Below are 21,713 nucleotides of genomic sequence, written 5' to 3'. Positions count from 1 at the left end.
TTTCTCATTGCTATAGTCTGTTGCAGAAATACATCATCTTTTCTTCCATATTTAAATTATTAATCACCAAGATATACCGCAGAACATACAGGGAATCCCAATACAAAATATACATTCACGGATCTTAAAGACTGAGGATAATACTCTTCACCCAGGCATACAAATGGAAATCCCATTGAAGTCAGTGGCAGTGCATCTGCACATTGTGAAACACAAAGCTGACATTCAGCCACAATCATTCCCCAGGACTTTAGTTACTAGGACAGCTGTCTGTTTTTAAAATTCAGAGAAGTTAAGTAAAATGGGCTATAACTGCCTCTGATATTTCAGTCTTCTGTCCTGTCAGTAGACTGAGGGATAGACTGTTGTGTCCCTGCAGAGCTCCATTAACACTAGTTAATCACATTGTGTGAAGGTTTCAGGCAAAAGCAAGATTACAGGACTGACACCTTAATCAGTGACATGTTGTGTCCAGGATGTTTTACTTCATCCTTTTCAAATTATCCAGCTTGCCTGGCAATCTTACCCATTCAAACTCAACGGAGAAAAAAAAAAAAAAAAAATCAAAAGAACACACCATTTATGACAAAATTCAGAACAGTTTTAAGAATATGGATTTAAATGTGTAATTTACTATCTCATTCTATGCATTTTACACTTCAAAATTTATGTTTAAACATTCTCACTGCCAGTGGCATTTTCATATCCGCAATTCAGTTTTGTAGTAATATATGGCATATATATACCTGCATCTTTTAACTAATTACAAGCCTGAAGCCTAACCCACAATGGTTGCTAAATCTCCTTCTAGAGTCAATAGAGAAGGAAACTTCTCAAATGTGATTCACACGGTTCCTGAAATGGGTCTGATGAACTACCCTTTGAAGGGGTCTATCTCTTTGCATGCACTGAAGAGAGGGCCAGAGAATGGGCCAGGCTGGATGCTTCGTTTTGGACAAGTCCCTCCCCGACACGTGCTGCTGCTCCTGCTGTTCAAGCAGCAGCCTCAAATGCAGGGGAAAAAGCTTGAAGAGCACCACGGAGAAGCAAGCAGGTACCAGCAGCTTTCCCAACTTTCAAATTCAAATCCTACGTCTTAATCAAAAGCAAAAGAAGAAGGTAGTGTTCCTGACATTTGTACTAAAGGATATAGGATTTGAAACCAAATCATGGCAAGTCTGCAGGGTGAGAGACTTCTGCCACTCCTAACATAGGGAAAAAAGCTTGAAGAGCACCACAGAGAAGAAAGCAGGTCCCAGCAAGTTTCCCACCTTTGCACACACAACCTTAGGGGTGCCAGCATGCTGTCTTTGGGATGACACCTGGGCATGCACTAGCCCTCCCAGCCCTTACTCCAGTCGTGATCAAAAGGAAATCTGGATAGGAACTGCACTGTGCCCCAAAAAGCCTCCCTACTGCCCCTCTTCCTCACTACGTACCTCATGCCTTTTCTGACCCCCTGGTTTATCAAGGTTTGCTTGCTGGGAGTAAGAAGTACGTCTCATCACAGGCAGAGGTCAGAAAAGGCACCCAGATACACCATAGCGCTGCTACTCCTGCACCAAGGGCTCCTCCATTGGCTCAGGGAGACAGGCCAGAAATCCTGAAGGTGGTTAATCCACAAAAGATACTCTTTCCCTCTGAACTGCTAGTGAATGCTCTCCCCGATAATTAAGGACATTTCTACTGTTTTTCAGATCTGATGTAAAAAACAAACAGAAACCTCAGGCCATTAAAGATCCTCAGCCAGTGTCATAAGACTAGAGCCATTAGCTTCGTTATCTCTGTTAATCTCTGCTTAGATTCTTCTTTATATTTCCCTTCTTTTTATAGATTATTTTTCAACTATGCTACAGTGTTGCTGTATTTTAGCCTAGAGGTGGCTGTGGATAAGAAATCCCAGGGTATAATTAATATATCAACTTGTTAGGTAAGATCATTATTATTTTATTATACAACACAGTGCTGAAATTTCACTATCACATCAGTGGCTGTTTATCCACCAATGTGTTCACATGAGACTGTTGCTAAATGATTAAACAGCTTTCTGATCTAACCCTCTAAAATTCCTTCCTGAATAAAAATGGAAAACATTCACTTCTACTGCTTTGTACAGTAAGTAGTACCCTAGTTCATTCTGCAGACCTTCTGGAGATATTGCTACTGCTGACTTTTTTGTCAGCAACGCTCTCCACGATGTTTTAAATAATACAAATCTTTTCTTCATATACTTATATACCTCTTCCACTCATTCTCTTGCTTGTTTTTCACACATAGATACCTGTTCAAGACACTTACTGCTCATCCTGCACACAGTAAATGCCACGTTGCCATAATTCCTAAATATGTGCAGAATATCCACAGAACGATACTGACGGTCACAGCTTCACTGACTTCAATGCGACTCACAAAACAGTAATACGGACTGTGGCCCAAACCTTCCAGTAATTTCGATGTTGTATGGTTTTAGTTTTTAAGACCCTGAAGTGAGAAGACTAGTTAGGGCACCCAAATTATCTACTGTCCATGGAAATGTTCACCCCATTTCCTTTATAACTAATAATTAAGTTATAACTTTTGTAGGCATCATTGCACTTAAGACTCAGTTTTTCTGAACAGTTACTGCATTTCTGAATTGAGATTTCTACACTTAACAGTCAGAAAGAAACATGAAATATTACATTGTAGGGAAAGATCCTAGAATTAACTCAAGAAAGCTACAGAACCTTAAGTCTTCATAAGCCATCTTGAGAAATTAATAAAAATATTGTGCTAAGAGATAAAGAGGAGCTAGAGAGAGGAAAAGCAAGTGCAGCAATCCAGCAACTGGCTTTTTGCAGTTGATTTGTCACATAATTTAGTCAGAGTAAGACTTAAATGTATCTAAGGATTTTTTGGAAGTTCTACTACAAACATCCTCATGTCTCCCAGTGCACTGGAAGTAATTTAATTTCTCCAGCCTGGCACAGTGGAGCATACTGACCCTGCGCACAGCCTGAACCTCCTGAGTAACTGCACTAGCCTCCATGCTCCTATGAGGACAAATCCACAGCCAAATGCACAGAGAAAATTAAAAGCAAAGCAGACACGATGCAGAGAGATCCATAAGCACATCGTTTCATCCCTCATTTCCAAGCTAAGAGAAACGTTGGAGTTCTAAGTGTGCTGGATTACTCTTTTAATAAATACCATTAGTATTGTACAGACTTACATTAACTTACAAAAGGCCTGCTCTCCCTTACGTGTCCAGAATAAAACCGTCCCAACCTTTAAAATCCCATTTCAAAATCCTTCTCCACTTCATGTACTTGGATCATATTAGGTTTACTGCAATTAACTGTAAAGTAATAATTCTAGCAAGGAAAAAAAAAAAAAAAAAGAAAAGAAGTATGTCTTCAACTCATGTATAATCCAATAAACTTTGCCCATGCAGATCATGAACAAGAAAATGCCAGTACTTGTGATATTTCCTTAACAAATAATAAAAAATCCTTAAAATTGAAAGTAATTCAAAATTAGCTTAAGGAAATAACGCATAAAGAAGATTAGCAGAGAAGAACTAAGCTAATGCAGAAAATCAATTGTTGCATTGCAAAAGGGAAGCGAAAATTGATTTATACCCTTTGATCGCGAAAAATAAATTGTTAGGAATAATATTCAAAAAGGTTCATGTGTTTTCTAAGAGGATATCAAAATGAAGAGATCAATGTAAGTCATCCGATCCCACATAAAACACCAAATATGCTTAGAAACCACCAGAAAGTAACTAAATGATGGTGCATATGAATAATGAGGTACTACAGCAAATGATTAGGAAAAAAGCCTACAATCAACTATTTCAACTAGCGTCCAAATCCTCCCTAGCACTAAGGTCCCTATCTAGGGGGGCTTGTGAGTTAACATATACCTCAGTGGTGCTAAGCACTGCATCCTTGCTCATGCCACCGTGAGGGATGGATGAAAGATCTCCTGTCCCAGTGACCATACACAGCAGATATCTTCCCACCACCAGACCCAGCTCATGCGCTCCTGCTTCGCATGTCTCAGTGTGTGTATAGGGCAAGGGGGTGAGAGCTGGCCTGTCTACTACATGTCTGTTTGCAATGCATTTCGAGAGCCTTAGAAAAAGTGCCAAATATTGGATCATTACCACTTGGCAGGCCTAAGACAGAGGTACACAGAACAGGCCTGACAACGTTTAGCACTCTGATCTGGCTGTGGCATTTTCTATTTTAAAAAAAGAGGAAAAACAACATGTATTAACCTGTTGACATATGTACTGCACAGTCAAAATCTTACACAAGAAAAAGAAAACATGAGGTACTCAGACTCTAACATGAGGGAATCACCTATTTTAAAAGGATTCTAAGCGATCAGCCCAAATTCTTAAATTCAGTCAAAATACAGGACAGACGAAACCCAGTTCATTGTCACTGAGAATCCAGACGAGGCCCAAGAGGAAGATCAGACCCGAGTGTCCATTGGCTGGCAAAAGAAGACGGGAGGTACCCGATCAGCACTGCAGTCCACCCAAGCAACCAGCCTGCCAGGCACACACCTATTTCCTAGTTATGCCAGGCCAGATGTGATAAAAGAAACAGTTCAGGAGGAAGCAGGACAGCTGTGTGGCCACTAATAGCCCTTCCTGCCCTGGGTCTCAGGGTATTTCCTGTTCCTATCTGAGTCAAAAACTGCCTATTTGCATGTCATAGTTAAATCAAAGGTTTTTCAAAGTAACAGTTCAACTGGCTCAACAGGAGTAGTTTGTCCTTACCAGCAGGGATTAGCCAGGGTCAGATTAGAAATATATGAGGTCCTATACAGCTGAGGGACTTCAACTTGCGGTATGCACAAATACCCGTGTGCTGCAACAAAGCCGAGCGTACATCTGCTCTCACAGCTAATCATGGAGGTGGTCAGGAGGAGCTCCTGTCGCTGTTCATTTACAGCGGAACTAAATCTGCAATAAAAGTCTGTCAGACATCCAGGCTACCCAGAAAACTCCCACTAACTTCAGTGGGACCAGAACGTAACACACGTGATGCCATTTGTAAGAGATGCACTGTTTCTTTCAAAATTTGGTAACAAAGCAGTACACAAATTATATGAAATTTCTCAGTCTGATATTCTGTAAAACTGCTAGCGCTGGATCACCTAACCTTGTGCTCTGTACTTTGTTCCTTTTTTTTGTTTTTTAATCCCACTTGCATCAACCACAACCTTTTGGTTTCTGGATTTCCTGATCCTTCCTTCTACCTATAATGGGAAGATCTCACAGCTTTGTAAAAAAGAAAATAGAACGTCTCACTTCTTTACTTTCTTCACCAAGGTAAGTACTGACACCATAACCAGTATCTAATCAATCTCTAAGGACAAAAAAAAGCACCTCAGTCACGTTCTTCTCAGCTGGCAGGGGGCAAGTTCAGGTTGCTTTTGCTTCTCATTAATGATACATGAGAGAGAAACAGTAACAGCGGTGTGACTAGGGGCATGACCAAAGGCATATTCGAGCAGAGAGGCGGGTGTCACAGCTACTTCTGAGCGATTCGAGATTACTACTACTACTGTTTATCTCATTCCATCACTGCAATTCCACATCAAAAGAAAGTGGGACATCCGCAACAAAGGCTTCACACAACAAATCCACATTCGCAATACATTCGCCATTTTATTTGAGTTAGTGATTTTTTTAAATGAGAGGAAATTGCATTCAACAGCTGTACAAAGCAAGCTATTTGCACTTCCCGCACAGCTTTGAGAATGCACCCAAGACGACAATTCTTCATCTGCAGCTCCTCTACTATTCCACTTACTTGGGTTTTTTTGTACCTAAGCTCACACCTCCTTCCTTGTGCCAAAGCTCTTTTTTTGATATTCATAAATGCCTACTTCAATATGTTAGGTTGAGGGGAGAATAAGGCTGTACTGTCCATTGTATTAATGGTATGAAAAAGTGTGGTTGTCTAGAAACGGATATAGAAAATACACCCAGACTTTAGTCATCCTCACATTAGATTCCATATTTTCTAGTATGTTAAAAATAGTATACTTGATTACGTATTTAAATTGTCACTGCTTAACAAATAATAACTGTTCTACTGCAAGATAAAAATGTTAATCCATTCCAAAGAAAACTGCATGTAGTTTAATTATCAATAAGCCTTCTGTCCACATTTAATTATCAAAACTTATATTTAAATATAGCTTATCATCCCAAATCCTTTAAGCCTGCTGTTGACTAGATTATTTGTATGGGTCTGTGTTAACGAGTGTGTACGCATGCGTGCACGTGTGTGTGCAGGTTAACATGTACGTAAGGCTCTTTTTGTGCTCTGCCAAATTGCAGCCCTCTGTTAAATCACTGCCTTGCACTGCATCGCAGTCCGAGGTAAGAAATCAAGATTGCTCTATCCCAGGAAAATTATAAAAAATTTGATGAATGCAGTAACTGATAACTGCCCACATTTTCTTTTGCTCACATTCGCTGAGCTGAAAAGCCTAGCGAAAGCGGGATGAGGCAGACTCTGATACTGATACTTTGCAGGGATTCTTCAAGTAGCCAGTTAAAACTTGCAGCTTCTGCAGTGGTCCAGTGCTGCTGGGAAGGCGGTAACAAAAAATTATGCCATACACAAACCACACATTTCTTCCTCTATTCCTATTTCTCTACTCCACCTTCCTCATGCAAATTTAACAAATGACTTATATTTACAAGGCAGCCTTCAAGTTTTACAGATTTAAGTCCTTAAGACAGACAACTTTCAATTGTTCAGTCACTACGTGACAGTGGTCTGCATAGGTACCCTTTTCCTTACGAAGGAGTATAAATAACTCTACAGAATTATAAATAAATAAATCTCAGATCAGCCAAAATCATGAAATCCTATCCCAGGATACTGCACGGGCAAGATAGTTAACCAAAGGAAGTTCACTGCTACATTACTGAACATATACAGTGACTATGCCAAGGTTTAACTAAATATAACAAATCACATCAGTCTTCACCAAAATGCACGTATATGGTTTGACTCACCTTTGAGATGTAATTTGCAGCCTTGTACCAGTTTCACAGAAGCTCACTGTTTTTCCAACAGCTTCAAAAGCATGAAGAGATCCTGTAGAAACGTGATCTAGGCAATACTCAGGCTGCTCAAGGACTGTACTGGAACAGACTGTTTCCAAAAAGAGCAAACTGGCTCCTATCCCTGGCCAGCATCATTCACTTTATGGACTGAGCTGCACAGTTGTGCTTCAACAGTACTCACTAGCCATGGGTCTCAGCTCTCCAAGATGAAATAAACACTGCTAGTCTGTTCTGCTGCTCTTTTAAAAGAAATCTTTATTGAAGGTCAAAGCCCCCCAAAACACAGTTATGGTTTATTTTTTCTCACTTCTGATGACACAGGAAACATCAGATAAAGTGACTTTTTTTGGGGGGGACTAATTAACCTGTCAGGTTGAAATATCAAAAATAAATTATTTTTGATTTTGAAGCAAAATATGTATTTGCTGTTCTTCATTCACACAAAAGCGTACTTAAGAAATAAAAGTGGAAGTCAACACAAAGCATGTCTTAAGTTGAAAGTGAAAATTTCTCTTATAGATACTTGAAGGAAATGCAGAAGGAATTAAAAGCTAGATTTTCTGGAACTTGGTAAGAAGAGTGATGATCTTCTTTTATGCAAGACTTCAGGGATTAAATTCAGGCACCCAAAATATGAGAGCTGCAGATTTGACTTGTTCCTCTGCCCAGTGGGAAGTGGATCCATTAGTCCTAATTCATAGGAAAGTGTTATAGCCACTAGGCTATAAAAGGAAATCTTCCCGCCACCAATTCTTCCACCTTTTTGTTGTCAACCAAGTTATTGCAACATATTTTCAGAGGGTATAACATCTCAGTAAAGGGACTGGCAATCTGAAACACAGCTGCCACATTGCACAGTGCTCCCTGAAGAGATTATGTCTAATGAGGAGTCTGGAAGATAATTTTACAGGTCATTTCAAGCAAGATAGTTGAGGCTGAAGATAAAAATGGTGCTCTGTCAATAGCAGAAACTGCTATAATGCATGCAGGAAATAAAGTATTAAACATATTATTTAACAAAGAAAGGGATTAAAAGTATGTATTGAGCTTGATAATACCAAGAAACGCTTGTTTTGAAAACTGCAGAAGCTGAGAAATAATCCACGCCTCAAGGCAGTTATGCAGTTCAGAGCCCTTTTTTCCCCTGTTATCATCTGATATTGTGTGCCTCATTTACTTTACAACTGACACTTTAACGCACAATTGTCCTTCCACACATGTATGAGAAAGTACATTGTTTTTCACAATGCAAATTGTTTCAAAGTATAAATAGGCAATATAACCAGATGTCTGACCGAATTAGTGTAGTCTCGCTAAGTCAATATGCTGACAATCTGTTCTTCAATGACAAATTTTCAGCAGGGACGTTTACATACATGTACTACCACTTCCAAACCCCACCGTATATCAGCACTCATATTTCGGGTTCGACCTTAAATCGCACGTTCAATCCTCTCTTTTAACTATAAAACCAGGCTCTTTGCCACTGAAATACTTGTACAAGAAGAATAATATGCCCAAATGTTTGTATTTCAGCAGGCAACGCATCTTTTGATATACAAGTGGAAATGTATTTTTTGATACATTAAGGGACAGACTAGAAGACTAGATAAAAGAGGATCACTAGAAAGAGTCTTTATGTATACACGGTTTCTAATTTACAGCTATTGAATTCCTATGAAAATAGCACCGTCTTTTGCAAACGTTTTATCTACAACTTTTGGAGAGAGTCTGATGTGTGTTTTTTCTACCAAAGAGTCTGAATTCAAAGAAAAGTAAGACATGTCTGCACGAAATCCCATTACAATTTGGTTTTGCCACATACTGCAAATAAAGGTAAGATTATTCTACCCACTTACTGACAAATAAACTGCATGATCCTATTCAGCAGGGCAGCTGAGCCCAGGCTATCTTTCTTGCAAGAAAAGTAGCAGCTGCCTCAGACGCAGTAAAGCTGTTCTCCAGAAAAAAAGTGGTACTGAACTCTTACTGATGCAGTGTGATGCACAGTAGTCACTACGATGCACGCTGTGAAGTGAAAGTACTGAAACTCAATGTAAGCCTCAGATATCTAAGTTAAGTCTGCCAAGTGATGCTCTTCATACCCACAGAGCCCATTAACATATTGACAGGTCAGTGTTTTGAATATTTTTCCAGTTCATATGTACTTCCATAATAAAGCGCACTACGCTGTCTCAGCTTACCATAACCAAGAATAACCCAATGCTGCTGAACTCACTGACACAAAAGCAGTCCAGTTTGGATGATCACTGAGCTATTCTGATTTTCATTTTCTGCATTTTCTGCATTTTCAACCATGCTATTTTACAATTAATGAAACATCTGAAAAATCATCTGCAATCATTTGCTGTCATAAAGGAACTGTCTATTAAAGCTCAGGAGTAACATCAATGAATTAAAAGTTTTAAAGTAGTACTATCTGAAGAATTGGGGCTTTATTTACAAATACAAGAAATAGTTTTCTTAAAAGTCATTTTATAATCCAGCCACTAGACTACTTCAAGGCAGTCACAAAGCAGCATATGAAAAAAAAAAAAAAGGTCTAAAAACAACACCTGCAATAAAGTCAGCATATGCACTAAATTACCACTGGCGGAAAACAGTTTTCATATTCGGAGTGACAGTTGTATTACACCACATTACACCATTAAGTGTGCTACTCCTACAGTGCTGTGTAAAAGGAGGTATGCTTCAGATCCTCTGGGCCTCAGCTGGACTCCGCATTACTGTTCTGCGTTAACCACCACCACACAGGATGCTCTTAAGGCATTTTTGCATGTGTAAATGATCTATGTAATTTTCAAATTAGTTTGACAAAATGTCAAGAAATGTTCTGATTGAAATTTAAACAGCTTTAGTTAAAACCTTTTAATATACCAGCCAGAGGGTTATTTTAATTATCTAACTTAACCAAAAGCATGTTGTTGTGTTTGCACTTCAGCACACACATACCATTTACTCTCAAGGGCTACACAGTTTCATCTCAAGAGACAGGCCCACAGACCCCAAGGTTTTTATTTTCCAAAAACTGCCAAAGATTCACACTCGGACTTTAATGGAAAAATGGCACTTTACAGCATAACCAACACCATAAGCTGCCACATTTCTGGAGAAGTAGCTAAAGAATAAGCACAAATGGAGAGGCTTGGTAAGGCATGTGCACTGTGTCCAGATGGACTCACAGCACATGAACTACTGATTTTGCATAATTTATCTGTCTAGATAATACAGGCCCTCAATCAGTAGTACGCTCAGGATCTCCAAAGACCTTATGATTCACACAGTGCTCTCTACCATAACAACATCATAAATGCTGGTCATTTGAGGATTTTCAAAGAAAGTAGAGAAAAGTATTTCTTCTGCACACAGATTACAAAGCCTCTACCCAGTATTGCCTTAAAACGGGCCATCTGATCCTGTTCACATACAGGAGTCACGAGTAAAACTAACGGCTTCTGGCTGAAAGAGCCAGATTCACAGGAGGTACCTAAAATATGATACAGGTGGACTTTAGGCGGCAAAATTCAGAACGTGCTCTGTGACCACCACATCCTGAGGGAGCCCAGACTGACTGCGTTCACCCAGCTCGCCAGGCAGTTCTCACCCAGGCTCTGCAGAGGGTGCCTGCAAGGTGGCTCCTTTCCATATCCGGAGAAGCTCCACGTAGCAGCTCCCCTATGCCTATTCTGCATCAAAAAAAAAAAAAAAAAAACAGCTAGGTTTCTTAAAGCACTCTTTTCAGTCGTTATTACATAAAAACTGAGAAGGGGTTCATCCCTCGACTTTATACCTGTCACTCAAACCGGGGAACTCTTGTCTGAGAATAGACAAAGATTTACGGAAACACCTTCCCTCCAAGAAGGACTCCAGGGCCCTGAGGAGGGACCTGTCTGGACCACAGACTCAGTCATCTAAGCCCCTGATATGGCATGACTTCTAATAAATTCCTGTATTTAGTGTTAGTCTAGTTCTACAAAGCATCTTGATCTGGATATGGGCTTTCCCTCATTGCCACACTGAGATGATGTGAGGTGATCTCCATACTTGTGCTGCTGGCACAGATTCATACTGCTGAAATGAAAATATTAGCACTCTACAGCTCTTGCAGATTTTGTTTTAAAATATAATTTAAATCATGCAAAATATATCCTCTTCTAGCTGCACAACCATCCTGAACTAATAGTTTACAACAAAGGGACTTAGGAACTGAAGAGATGACATCCATCTAGGCAGCTCTCCCGAACCTAATCAACATTAGATTTTCCTTAGGAAAGCATTCATAGGACAGATGCACTCATATATTTTGAGATGATAGTCCAGTGCACAATAATACATGCTTTTATAGCTACACAGTCTTACCGAAATAGTATTCTAAGTAAAGGCACATAGGAACAGCAATACAATAGCGAATTCAAACAACTCTGGTTTTTCTTAACTGAGTTCCTAAATACCCAAACAGTCTCAATATTGCCAGTTTCCCTGCTATTATTCCTTTTCTATATCCATCTAGTCCATATGTGGCTGACAAATCCCTCAGAGATAAAACAGCATAGACTACTGAGGCTGATAGCTAGAGTTAACAGTCAAGCAGCAAAACCCAATTCGTACGAAAGAAAGTGCACATCTTACGGCAATCATCTGAGACTTTAGCACTCTTCTCGGGTTGCTTAATACGCATTTTCCCCCTCTGTGGGATGTCTTTTTCCACAGAAACATTAACAAGTGATAATTATAGAACTCATGCTGATAAAACCTAACCGGAGGGACATGGTAAGCAGTGAATGTCAACTGACCTGGTTTTTAAAAACCGCAGCTCCTGGAACCTTTGTAATTTATATGTTTCATTTATTTTCAGTTGCAAATATTCTTACACCTAGCTGATTTAAATAACTATTCAGCAGAACTTTCAAAAAATCAAGTTACCCAAAACTATACGATTTTGACAAAATGTAGTAATGAAAGGATTATGGTTTCATGAACTAGAATATAACGTGCAGTAACTGGGAACGACTGACCATAGAAGTCAAGACTTCTATAACGTCTTTAAACCCGCAGTGCCGATTTTAAATGAAAACGAAGTTGTTCATATCATGCTCCGCATCCAGCCGGAAACCGACCGGCTCCCTTTCCCACCTGTGTTACAAGAGACTCGGTACCACTTGCCCGTACCTTTGAAGGCGAATTCTGGATTCCGGATAGGGAGGCACGGCTGGCGTTTCTTTACTTTTTAAAAACCAAACTGCCCAGCTCCCCTGCGGGCGAGACCGAGGAGAGAGCCGAGGCCGCGGGCACACGCGGTGACAGCAGGGTCCCGCCGCCAGCTCTGCGCCGCCGAGGCGCAGCGCGCCGCGGACGGCCCCGTCCCGCGCCGCCCCGCGCCCCCTCCCCGCTCTGCGCCGCCAGCGGCCCGGCCGCGGCGGCCCCAGCGCGCAGCCCCGCGCAGCGCGGCGCACTCACGCGGGGTAGACGCCGTAGGGCGGCAGCGCGCCCTCCTCGCTCGGCTCCGCGTCGAGGAGCAGGTAGTCCTGGCTGTCGTTGCGCCGGGTGCCCGGCGCCGGCGAGCTGCTCCTGCGCGGCGCGTAAGGCTGCGCCTGGCTCATGGTGCCCCGCCGCCGCCGCGCTGCCCCGCGGCCGAGCCCGCTCCAGCCGCCGCCGCCGCCGCCGGGGCAGCCGCGCCGCTCCGCGACGCCGCCGGGAGCCCGCGGCCGCACAGCGGCGCCTTCCGGAGCGCCGGGGAAGCGGCGCGGGGGCCGGCGCAGCGCCGCGCAGCGCCGCGCCGCGCCTCGCTGCCTCTCCGCGCCCCGCCGCCGCGGTGAGAGTCACGGTGTCCGCCGAGCCCGACCTCCCGCCGCCGCCGCCGCTCTGCGGGCGAGACGCGGCTGTGCGCGGAGGCGGAAAAGTTTGTATAGCCTCAGTTGGGGTCCCGCGGCCAGGCGCGGCGCGGGGCGGGAGGCGGCGGGCCCTCCCCGTCCGCCCCACGACGGGCTGCGGCGGCGGGGGGCCCTGCGCGCCGCGCCGCCCGGCCCCGGGGCTCCCCCCGCGCGGGCCCGAGCTCCGCCGGCAGCGGCGCTGCGGGCTGCCCGGCCGAGGCGCCCCCGCAGCCAGCCCTGCCCTGGCGCCGTGACTGCAACAGGCGAGCTGCGTCTGCGGGGGCTGCCTGCCCGAGCCCGCCTTGGAAGGTTTAACCGCCTGGATAGGGGTATAAATAACCAGCCAGCCAACCAGACAAACAAACAAACCGCAGAGGGATGGTATTCATCTATCTCGATGCGGAAAGGTGCTTCATTTTCAACTACTTTTTATAATACATGGCCTAAGATGATCTGAAGAGATCATACTTAACGAACCCTTCAGTTTTCCAGGAGTCCTAGCGCACGCGTACTTGTTAACTCCGACTTTTACGAAGTACGAGCTCATCTTTTTTTTTTTTTTTTTAATCTTAGAAATACACTGGTTATAGTGCTTGTATTCTTTTACAGATACAGGTTATTCTTCCGCTCCACAACAAAACTAGTTTTTATCATCTCTAGTAACGTCAGATAAGAACAGGGGTAATATATTGCCATGTTTAGCAAAAAATTATCCTTGCAGTAATGATATTTAAGCAAAACTCATTCCACTTAATATTACTTTCTTCTTTTTCAATGATAGCACTTCAGCTGTTTTGACGATGTTCTTAATTTACATATGTACACCATAATAGCTTAAATGTACTGAACTAATTGCAAATTATCTTTTCTGAAAAAATGGAAGGTACTGAAGAAATAGTATACTCTGATCCATAGGCACCTTTGATGTTCTTATAATAGGCTAACCCTTTCATAAGGCAATATTTATAACCAAATGTTGTAAATGTATAGTTAAAACAAATGTATTCTAATAAAATCTCTCCCTCATCCCCTACTGTCTTTGCCTATCAAAGGCATTGCCAGTATTTGAATAGCATATAGTCTTTTCCTCCTCACACAGACACACCTTTTCCTAATTTGGTGATATACTGAGAAACTAACTGGGCAAAATCCAGCACCCTCCTTTACAAACTATACGGGCAGGTTGACACTGCCAGCATTTGCCAGATCATGGTTTTAATGACTAGGCAGCGAGCCCCTGAGATTCACCTCACCTGCGACCTGTAAGAGGAGGAGGTCTATGAAAAGGTCCAAAGCTTACCGAAGCTGTGACAGCATTTGAGTGGCCTTTAGATCAGGTTCTGCGAGACTTGCAGTTAAAGGTAATTGCACAGTTGCTCAAAGTTTTCTTTTGTCCTGCTCTTAAAATTAGACTCTAAGAGGTTTTACAAATGTTCCTTTCTTTTTCCCTTTTTTTTTTGTGAAAGAGCATTTTATTTTAAATTGAAGGTTTAGTAGCAGTGTTACCAGTGGGTTATATAGTTCTCATGCTAATTCTTATTTCATGTTACTATAAAAAGAGATGTTATAGAGCTATGTGCAGCCTCTCCATTTGAGAAATATGCTGTTGAAAATACTTTACATTTTTACTGTAAGAATTGGAGAGGATTTCAAGGTGTCCCACTGCACTTGTCCGTTCAATTTTCCTTTCTCCTGTCCTACCCTACTATAAGGTTCTTCTTCTTTTAGTTTTTTCATGTCTCTCTACAATGTTTAGAGTTATTTTTTATATCTCTGTTGTCTTTCAGTTGCTCTATTTGATACGAGGCTGCTGTCTCTCAGACCCTCTCTTCTAGGTCTTTTTTATTTCACTTCTTCCTTGCTCACCCTCTTGTATACTTATTTCCTTTTTTAAAACAAATACAATCCTACTTTTTTTTACAACCCTCTGGTTTATCAGATCCTTTGATTTCAGAGCCTGCTCAGCTACTTTCTCTGTTTTCTTCTGCTATTTCCTTCAACCTTCTACTTACTGTTTGATTGCCCCGGGATGGTTTCCCAACTCCCCTTGATACTTTTATGTCCTTCTCAGCTTCCGTCTTACATTTCTCATTTCCCTTGGTGCTTCCCAGGTCCCTAGCTTTCCTCAGTCTTCATTCACATTTCCCCAGTGGCCATCTCATAAGCTTCAGCATCACCCCAGGCTCTTTTGCTTTCTCTCAGGTAACCCAAACCTTCTACAAATTCTCAAGTCGCACTCATAGGTCGCAGTGGTGACTTTCATGGTTTCTTTCAGGTCTTATTGCACCAGTGGCCTTGCTCAAAAGTGAATGAAAACAATATGATGTTTTTATTCGTGCGAGTGGAAGAACTGATATACTGTGAGAATATCAACCGACGTAATAGGGAAGCTTGCATTATTTTTGGGGATAGGTTACTGAGGGTTAATCACAAACAGCCTTTGCTGGTATTTGATAGCTCAGAAACTTGTTGACAGTGTTGTGAACTCTCCCAGATCTAGGAAATCTCAGTTCAGGCCTTTTGATTGTTTTTATTGAGTGTGTGATGGTCGTAGGGTGACATTTGGGCTACAGATTGTTTGTTTTGGCCCATCTGTTCATAGCACTGCTACCAAAATGAAGTATAAAAAGGATTCTTTATAGAGAGACAACTAAATCGGCGTTGGACCTTACATCTGCAGAACAGAAGCAGTACCTGTTGTCTTGGGAACAGTGAAGAAGCTTGTATTATACTGTCTTTTCTGTATGTGCTCTGGTGATAAATATAATCTTCAGCACCCTTGCAAACCAGCATGCTTTGCAGGTACTAATTACCCCTAGGCAACCACCTCTGGATGGTGCAATTTTATTTCACTTAATTGAATATCATCTTGAAGGTAGGAATAACCCAGCTAAACAATTGTAAGATGGGTCATGATTTTCAGAAACATTGGCCAGAACAACTCCTAGGAACAACAAATGTTCAGCGTCTTTGCAGGGCAAAAAGGATTTGTTATCATGATCCACCATCACAGAAATATGAAGGAACTTCCGAAACTGAAACTCTGAATCTTTACAACTTGATGCAAGAATAGGCTGTCTTTCTACATGCTGTCTAGGCATCATCGACTGGCTACAGAGTGACTGGCTACATGCGGTACTGTGGCCGTGGGAAATACTTCTGCTGAAGGGTCCATAAGCACATATCTTCTGAGGTCAGCCAATGTTACCAGGGTCACTAACAAGAAGACGGAAACCTTGTCTGAAGTTGATGTGTCCTGTTGCACTTGTAGTCCTTCAGATCCAGTTAAAAACTAGACTACTGTTTTGAGAGTAGTTCCGCCTATGTACTAGTAAACTCATATAGCTGGCACAACGCTCTTTTCAAGGAAAAGGAATATTTTTCTTGTGGAGTGAAATGTGGCATATGGTAGAAGAACCAGTGCTCCTCACAGAATAAAAGAAAATATTAAGAATAGCTGAGAAGCTGGGCTTTTAGTTCATTTAATATTGTTACATCAGTATTAGGTTCTATTTGACATGCGTCTGAAAAGTTCAGGATGTAGGAGAAGTGAATTTACATTTATTTCTAAACTTGGATAATGGTCTAGGGTTGATGATCCATTCCATGAGTATCTGAAAACGAGTGAAGTTCAGAGAATTTTGTTCCATATGAGGAATGGCAAGATGCTGGGATGAAGAAGCAAGAAATGGTCCTTTCTGCTGTAAGAGACAAGAAAGAGCTGTCAGAGCATGTCAGAGAATATGACTTTAGCTGTTTGCTAGACTTCTTGCAGGTCTTTCCGACAACAAAATGAAATTTATTTATTATTCTAGTTTTGCCATTGCTAATGACTTGGTGTTGCCGTTACAAAGATAAAACAACATATGCTATTTTTCAGTGAATTACCCATTATTGATATTTATGCAGTGTTTCATTAGACATTTAAATTGCAAAACAAATTAAAATGAAATTGCTGTAAGTGTTCTAGAAAAGGTTATCAGATTTTCCCTGCAGTCTTTCCTATACAGACATATATTCTAAATCAGGATGAATATAGAACTAAGGCAAAAAGATGTATTTCTTCTGAGCCTGTATCTATGACTTGTACACATATTAACTTTTTATTTTTTAATATAAAAAGTCTGTAGCCCTAATTGATGATGCTAAAAAATTGCAATATTTCCCTGCTTAACTATTTGCACCTTTTTTTTTTTTTTTTACATAATCTGAAAATACACCTATCTTCTCAGATAAAGTGCACTGATGTATTTATTGTGAAATGGAAGTGTTTGTTTAGAGCTGGCTTAATTGGTTTTATTGCAAATAGAAGGTTACAAGCTAGTCCATCATCATCCACTCAGCAGAATAAAGTGACTGAGACATTTCACTCACAAAGGAAAAAAAACAGAAACTGATAGCTCCTGATCCCTATAGAGAGGAAAGGCTGAGAGGCAGAATGAACCCCCATGACAAGTGACAGGCACATCGCTTAATGCGCTACTGGAAGTCACCCGGGTGCCATGGCAATGAAAGCTGTAAAAGAACCAGTGTAGAGCAGAACAGTGCCATGATTCAGCCTCACTGAATAATTTATATAAAGGTTATCTCCATACTGCAAAAATAAAGGTGCAATCATATCACTTGCCTGCAGACTTGTGCAGGGTTCATCTCAGCCTGCTCGGTAACAAAAGGAAGTGGCAGCATGAGCCTGTGCTTGTAAACAGGAATCGTTCATGGACTCGGGGAGTGATGTCTGTGTTTATCGAACCCTTATTGGGTGACCAGGCCAGACTGCAGTAAGAACAATATGCCAGCATATGCCACAACCAGAGGGTCCTGCCTCGAGACTGGGAACAGTGTGGAGATACACTGGTGTAACTGGGAGAAAGGCAATCAGTATAACTGGCCATGGGTGAAGGTAATATTGCATCACTGCTACGGGTGAGAGCATCCATTGGAAACAAAAGGGGTATGCTATACAGGAAAAGCACACTGAGAATGGTGTGGAAGATGTGCTACCTGCCTGCTGGTCCTTTATATTGCAAAGTACAGGGCACAAGAGTTGCTTTTAAAAAGCCAGCACAGCCAACCATTGTTGGCTCAGGAGTTCTGTTAGTCCTCTCCATAAAATTGAAATAAGCATCAGCAACTACTAATTCTAATCACAGCTAATCTCTGCCTTTGTCTAAATATGAATGAGGACAGAATCATGTTTTGCCACCAAGAAACCTTTTCCATGTCCAAAAATTTTCCTTAATATAGATTCTTCTAGCCATAATCCAGCCTATTGCTTCACATAAGGTTCTCATATGTCTTGTCTTTCCAAACCTGTACCTCTTTTCTTCCCACACAGTGCTGACTTGACACGTATATGAGGCTGAAGTGCTATTTATTTAGCTGCAAATTTTAATCCCTGTCAGAAATGACAACAGGACCTTTTTTTCTGCAAGAAGAGCTGTATGAGGAGGTAGGCTCAGGTGGCTAGTGGGTATCAGCACCCTAGTGAGAGCATCCTGGGAAAGGATGAATCACAGAAACAGAAGAAACCTTTTCAAAAACTGTCCAAAATGCCTTGGCTAAGAAGACTGTGGGGCATGTAGGTGCAGGAGATCCCAAACCACTTTTGCACTGTCAGACAGAGGGAAGAGAAGAGTTATCTGAGTAAGAAGGATTGCATTTACTAAGGACGTGTTCCTGCCTGGACACCTATAAGCAAGGCTCTAGTTCAGGGAGAGGAATCCCTAGAAGAGTCCCTCTCACTGGACTGCCAGGGATGCTCCTGCCATGTACACGTGCACACACACACGGCTTGCAGGATCTCACCCAGCCATTAGCCTTTTTTTTTTGCTGCCGTGAATATGCAAGTCTTCTCTATGCATTTTCACACAAGGTCTATCATGCTACGTTTGGCTTGTCTCACACAGGATAGTTGTCGTCAATCAGTTTTAAGAACTTGAAACACACACCAACAGCCACCTGTGCTGTATCTACATTAGCAAAGTCAATACAACTGAAATATTATTATTAAATCAATTGCAGTTCCGTTACACATTATTTGGTGGCTTTGGGGTAAATACTGTATTCCCAGCCCAGCAGTCTTCAACATGCTGCTCGAAGATAAAGAACACTACTGTTCGTCAAGTCCTTTTCCCATTACAGATAATGAGATGCTCCTTCTGTATCATAAGTGAGTAATAGGATATTTGAAGTTAACACTGGATAGAATTAAGTGGAAAATATCTTGCTAGTTTCTAAGGAATTAGAAAAGTATTAACCTTCCAAAAAGAGTGTATGTGTAAAGGGATGTTGGATCAGTCGGTGCACTCATGTCCACCATGATAAGTGAGAATAATGTGACAGAAATCAATAGAGTAACATTATGCAATGGGTATAAGTGAGATCAAAATCAGATCTATTGATTTTTTTTCTGTATCCACTTTCTGTCTTTACTCACATAAAGAAACATGGTATTTTCAATAATCCTGAGTCCTTTTAATGACTTGCATGACAGCTTTTCTGTATGTATTCCATGTTCACTCAAGATAATATCCTAACTTCTGTGTTCCGCTCAAGTAGTTCAAAGCATCTCAATTTGTTATCTAATTTGATCACAAAAGTTAGGAATGTGATATATTGAAGCCTTGACCGGTATGTGGTACTGATCTTAGAGGTTTGATATTGAACCATACCAATGTAAAAACAAATAAATAAGTGTCATAAATAGTGAAAAATAAATTAAAGCTTTGATGAAGAGAAATTCCTCAAATTCAAAGGAGCATTGCTAATAGTTAACCTTTACTGGCAAAGAAACGTGTTTGTACAAAACAGTTGTTTAGCCTGACATGATCACATACTTCCTTGAGTGTGGTGGTTCGTAACTGCTGCAAGACTTCCTATTGCCCTTTCTTTTCAGTTGCCGTGATCTGAATAGGTATGACTCTTCTAATATTGAGAAAAGAATGATCATTTTTATCTGATGAATACTAGAAAACCTGCCTTAGCCCTGTTGGAGTAACTTTCAAGTACGTCTGCATGTAGTATTAAGAGATGACACCAGTAGTAACGCTAATCTCAAACCGAGTATCATGCGTAGAGATATTATCTTATGATTTTAGTTTATTTTTATGCCTTGCCTATTAATGATACTAGTGTAAGAGTTATCAGTTATCTGTTCAATCCCCACCAGCAGAACACTGTAGAAATTTCCTGAGTCGTCTGAGAAACAGATAGCATATTCTTCACATTTTCTATTTTTGACAGGAAATAGCTATAGAAGAGATTTGTTATATATAAAATCAGACTAACTGTAATGAGTGCCTCCTAAATATGTCTCACTGACTGCTACCTCAGCTTTGTCATTTAAAGATTTTAACGTGATGGATGTTAGTGTTATGATGCTGCTTTCAGAACAGAATTTATAACTTTTGATATTCCCCTGATTTCATCCCAGTGTATTAAAAATAATAACGCAGAATACTTTATCTGTCAACGATATCTGCCTATCTTTTCTGAGTTAACCACAAATGATCTCTTATTTATGTTTTCTCTGAAGTACCTGTGTGCGTTGTGCGCCTTTATAGTAAATCAATTTCTACCTCAAACCTCTTGTTAACACATCTCTAAGAAATGAAATAATCTGATCTCAAGTTCTTTCCATTTTGCAGTTCTGTTTCTTTCACTTGCGGTAGATACTGCACCAGTCCTAGCAGCACCATCTTACTTAGGGACTTCAGTGGTAGAGTGGGGCTTTAATCCTTCTCAGCATTAATTTTTTTCAGGGGATTCCACCTTCCAGAATGTAAGATGCTGATGTTTTTTCTGATAAATCTAAGGTCTGAGAAAGTCAATGTTACAGAGAAAGCATGATGCAATTTCAAGTGGCACCAAGGTGAGAATGCCTTTGAACTCAGACATGTCATTTTATTTGTTTGTTGACATTATATGTCTCCCAGCTACCAAAAAGATTTTCATGGCTGGCTCCTGAAAGTAGACTTGCATTTCAAATATTTGCAGTGTCACTGCAGAACACTGTCACTGTTCTCTCCCTCCATCTCCTCTGTTTTCTTGCTTCAGATGACATGTTTTATTTTGAAATGAGGGAAAAATGAGCTAGGAGGAGAAAGCTGTATTGCGTGCAGGAGTTGCCACCTACAGTGCCTCCATAATCAGTTGTTTCTCCCCAGACAACGTTCTGGGTGTGCCTTAGGCCCCTGGGCTCTCCTCTGTTACGTGGTGCACCTTCAGCCGTCCCGTCAAGTGAGATAACACGTTGCTAGTTCACGCACTGGAGAAGTTACTTGAAAATGCTGAGCTGAAGATTTTCTACTAAATGAAACTCAGCAAACTCAACTAAATCCCCCACATGAGGGACAGATAACAAAGGCCCCACAATATCTATTTCTAGGTCATTTAGTTAATAAGGCAGAAAAAGCCCCAAAGAAAACACTGAAAACATCCAGTTGCTTTAGCTCCCATCTGTTTCTGCACACCCTGCAATTCCCCAGTTGGAGTCTCTCACTATGCAGTGCTGTTCAGACCAGAAACGTGCTATCACATTACTGTTTACAGCTCTTGGTCAAAAAATGCAAAAAGAGGCTACCTTGTGCAAGCAGAGAGTGGGAAGACAGACCAGGTGACCAGGAAGGAACACAACCAGCTGCACAGGACAAACCTTAGTCCACAATTTTTATATGGTCTACACTGAAAAGCAAGTACAAAGGGGATTCAGAGCAAGGAGAAAAAATAGCAGGAAAAAT

At 41.2% G+C, this 21,713-nt stretch overlaps 1 protein-coding gene across 2 annotated transcripts in view; it reads right to left on the bottom strand.

Annotated features, from left to right (window-relative positions):
* The window catches only part of TRPC6 (transient receptor potential cation channel subfamily C member 6), a 108,578-nt gene extending 95,849 nt beyond the window's left edge, over positions 1-12,729 (bottom strand). For both annotated transcript variants that reach the window (XM_068930397.1, XM_068930398.1), the window contains exon 1: positions 12,563-12,729. In XM_068930397.1, coding sequence (XP_068786498.1) covers positions 12,563-12,705 — 143 coding nt within the window. In that variant the 5' untranslated portion in view covers positions 12,706-12,729. The remainder of the gene's footprint in view (positions 1-12,562) is intronic.
* Between the last annotated feature and the right edge of the window lie 8,984 nt (positions 12,730-21,713).

Source organism: Struthio camelus, chromosome 1 (assembly GCF_040807025.1).
Source record: "Struthio camelus isolate bStrCam1 chromosome 1, bStrCam1.hap1, whole genome shotgun sequence".
Lineage (NCBI taxonomy): Eukaryota > Metazoa > Chordata > Aves > Struthioniformes > Struthionidae > Struthio > Struthio camelus.
The sequence above is the reverse complement of the archived record's forward strand: the minus strand, read 5'-3'. Positions and strand labels throughout refer to the sequence as shown.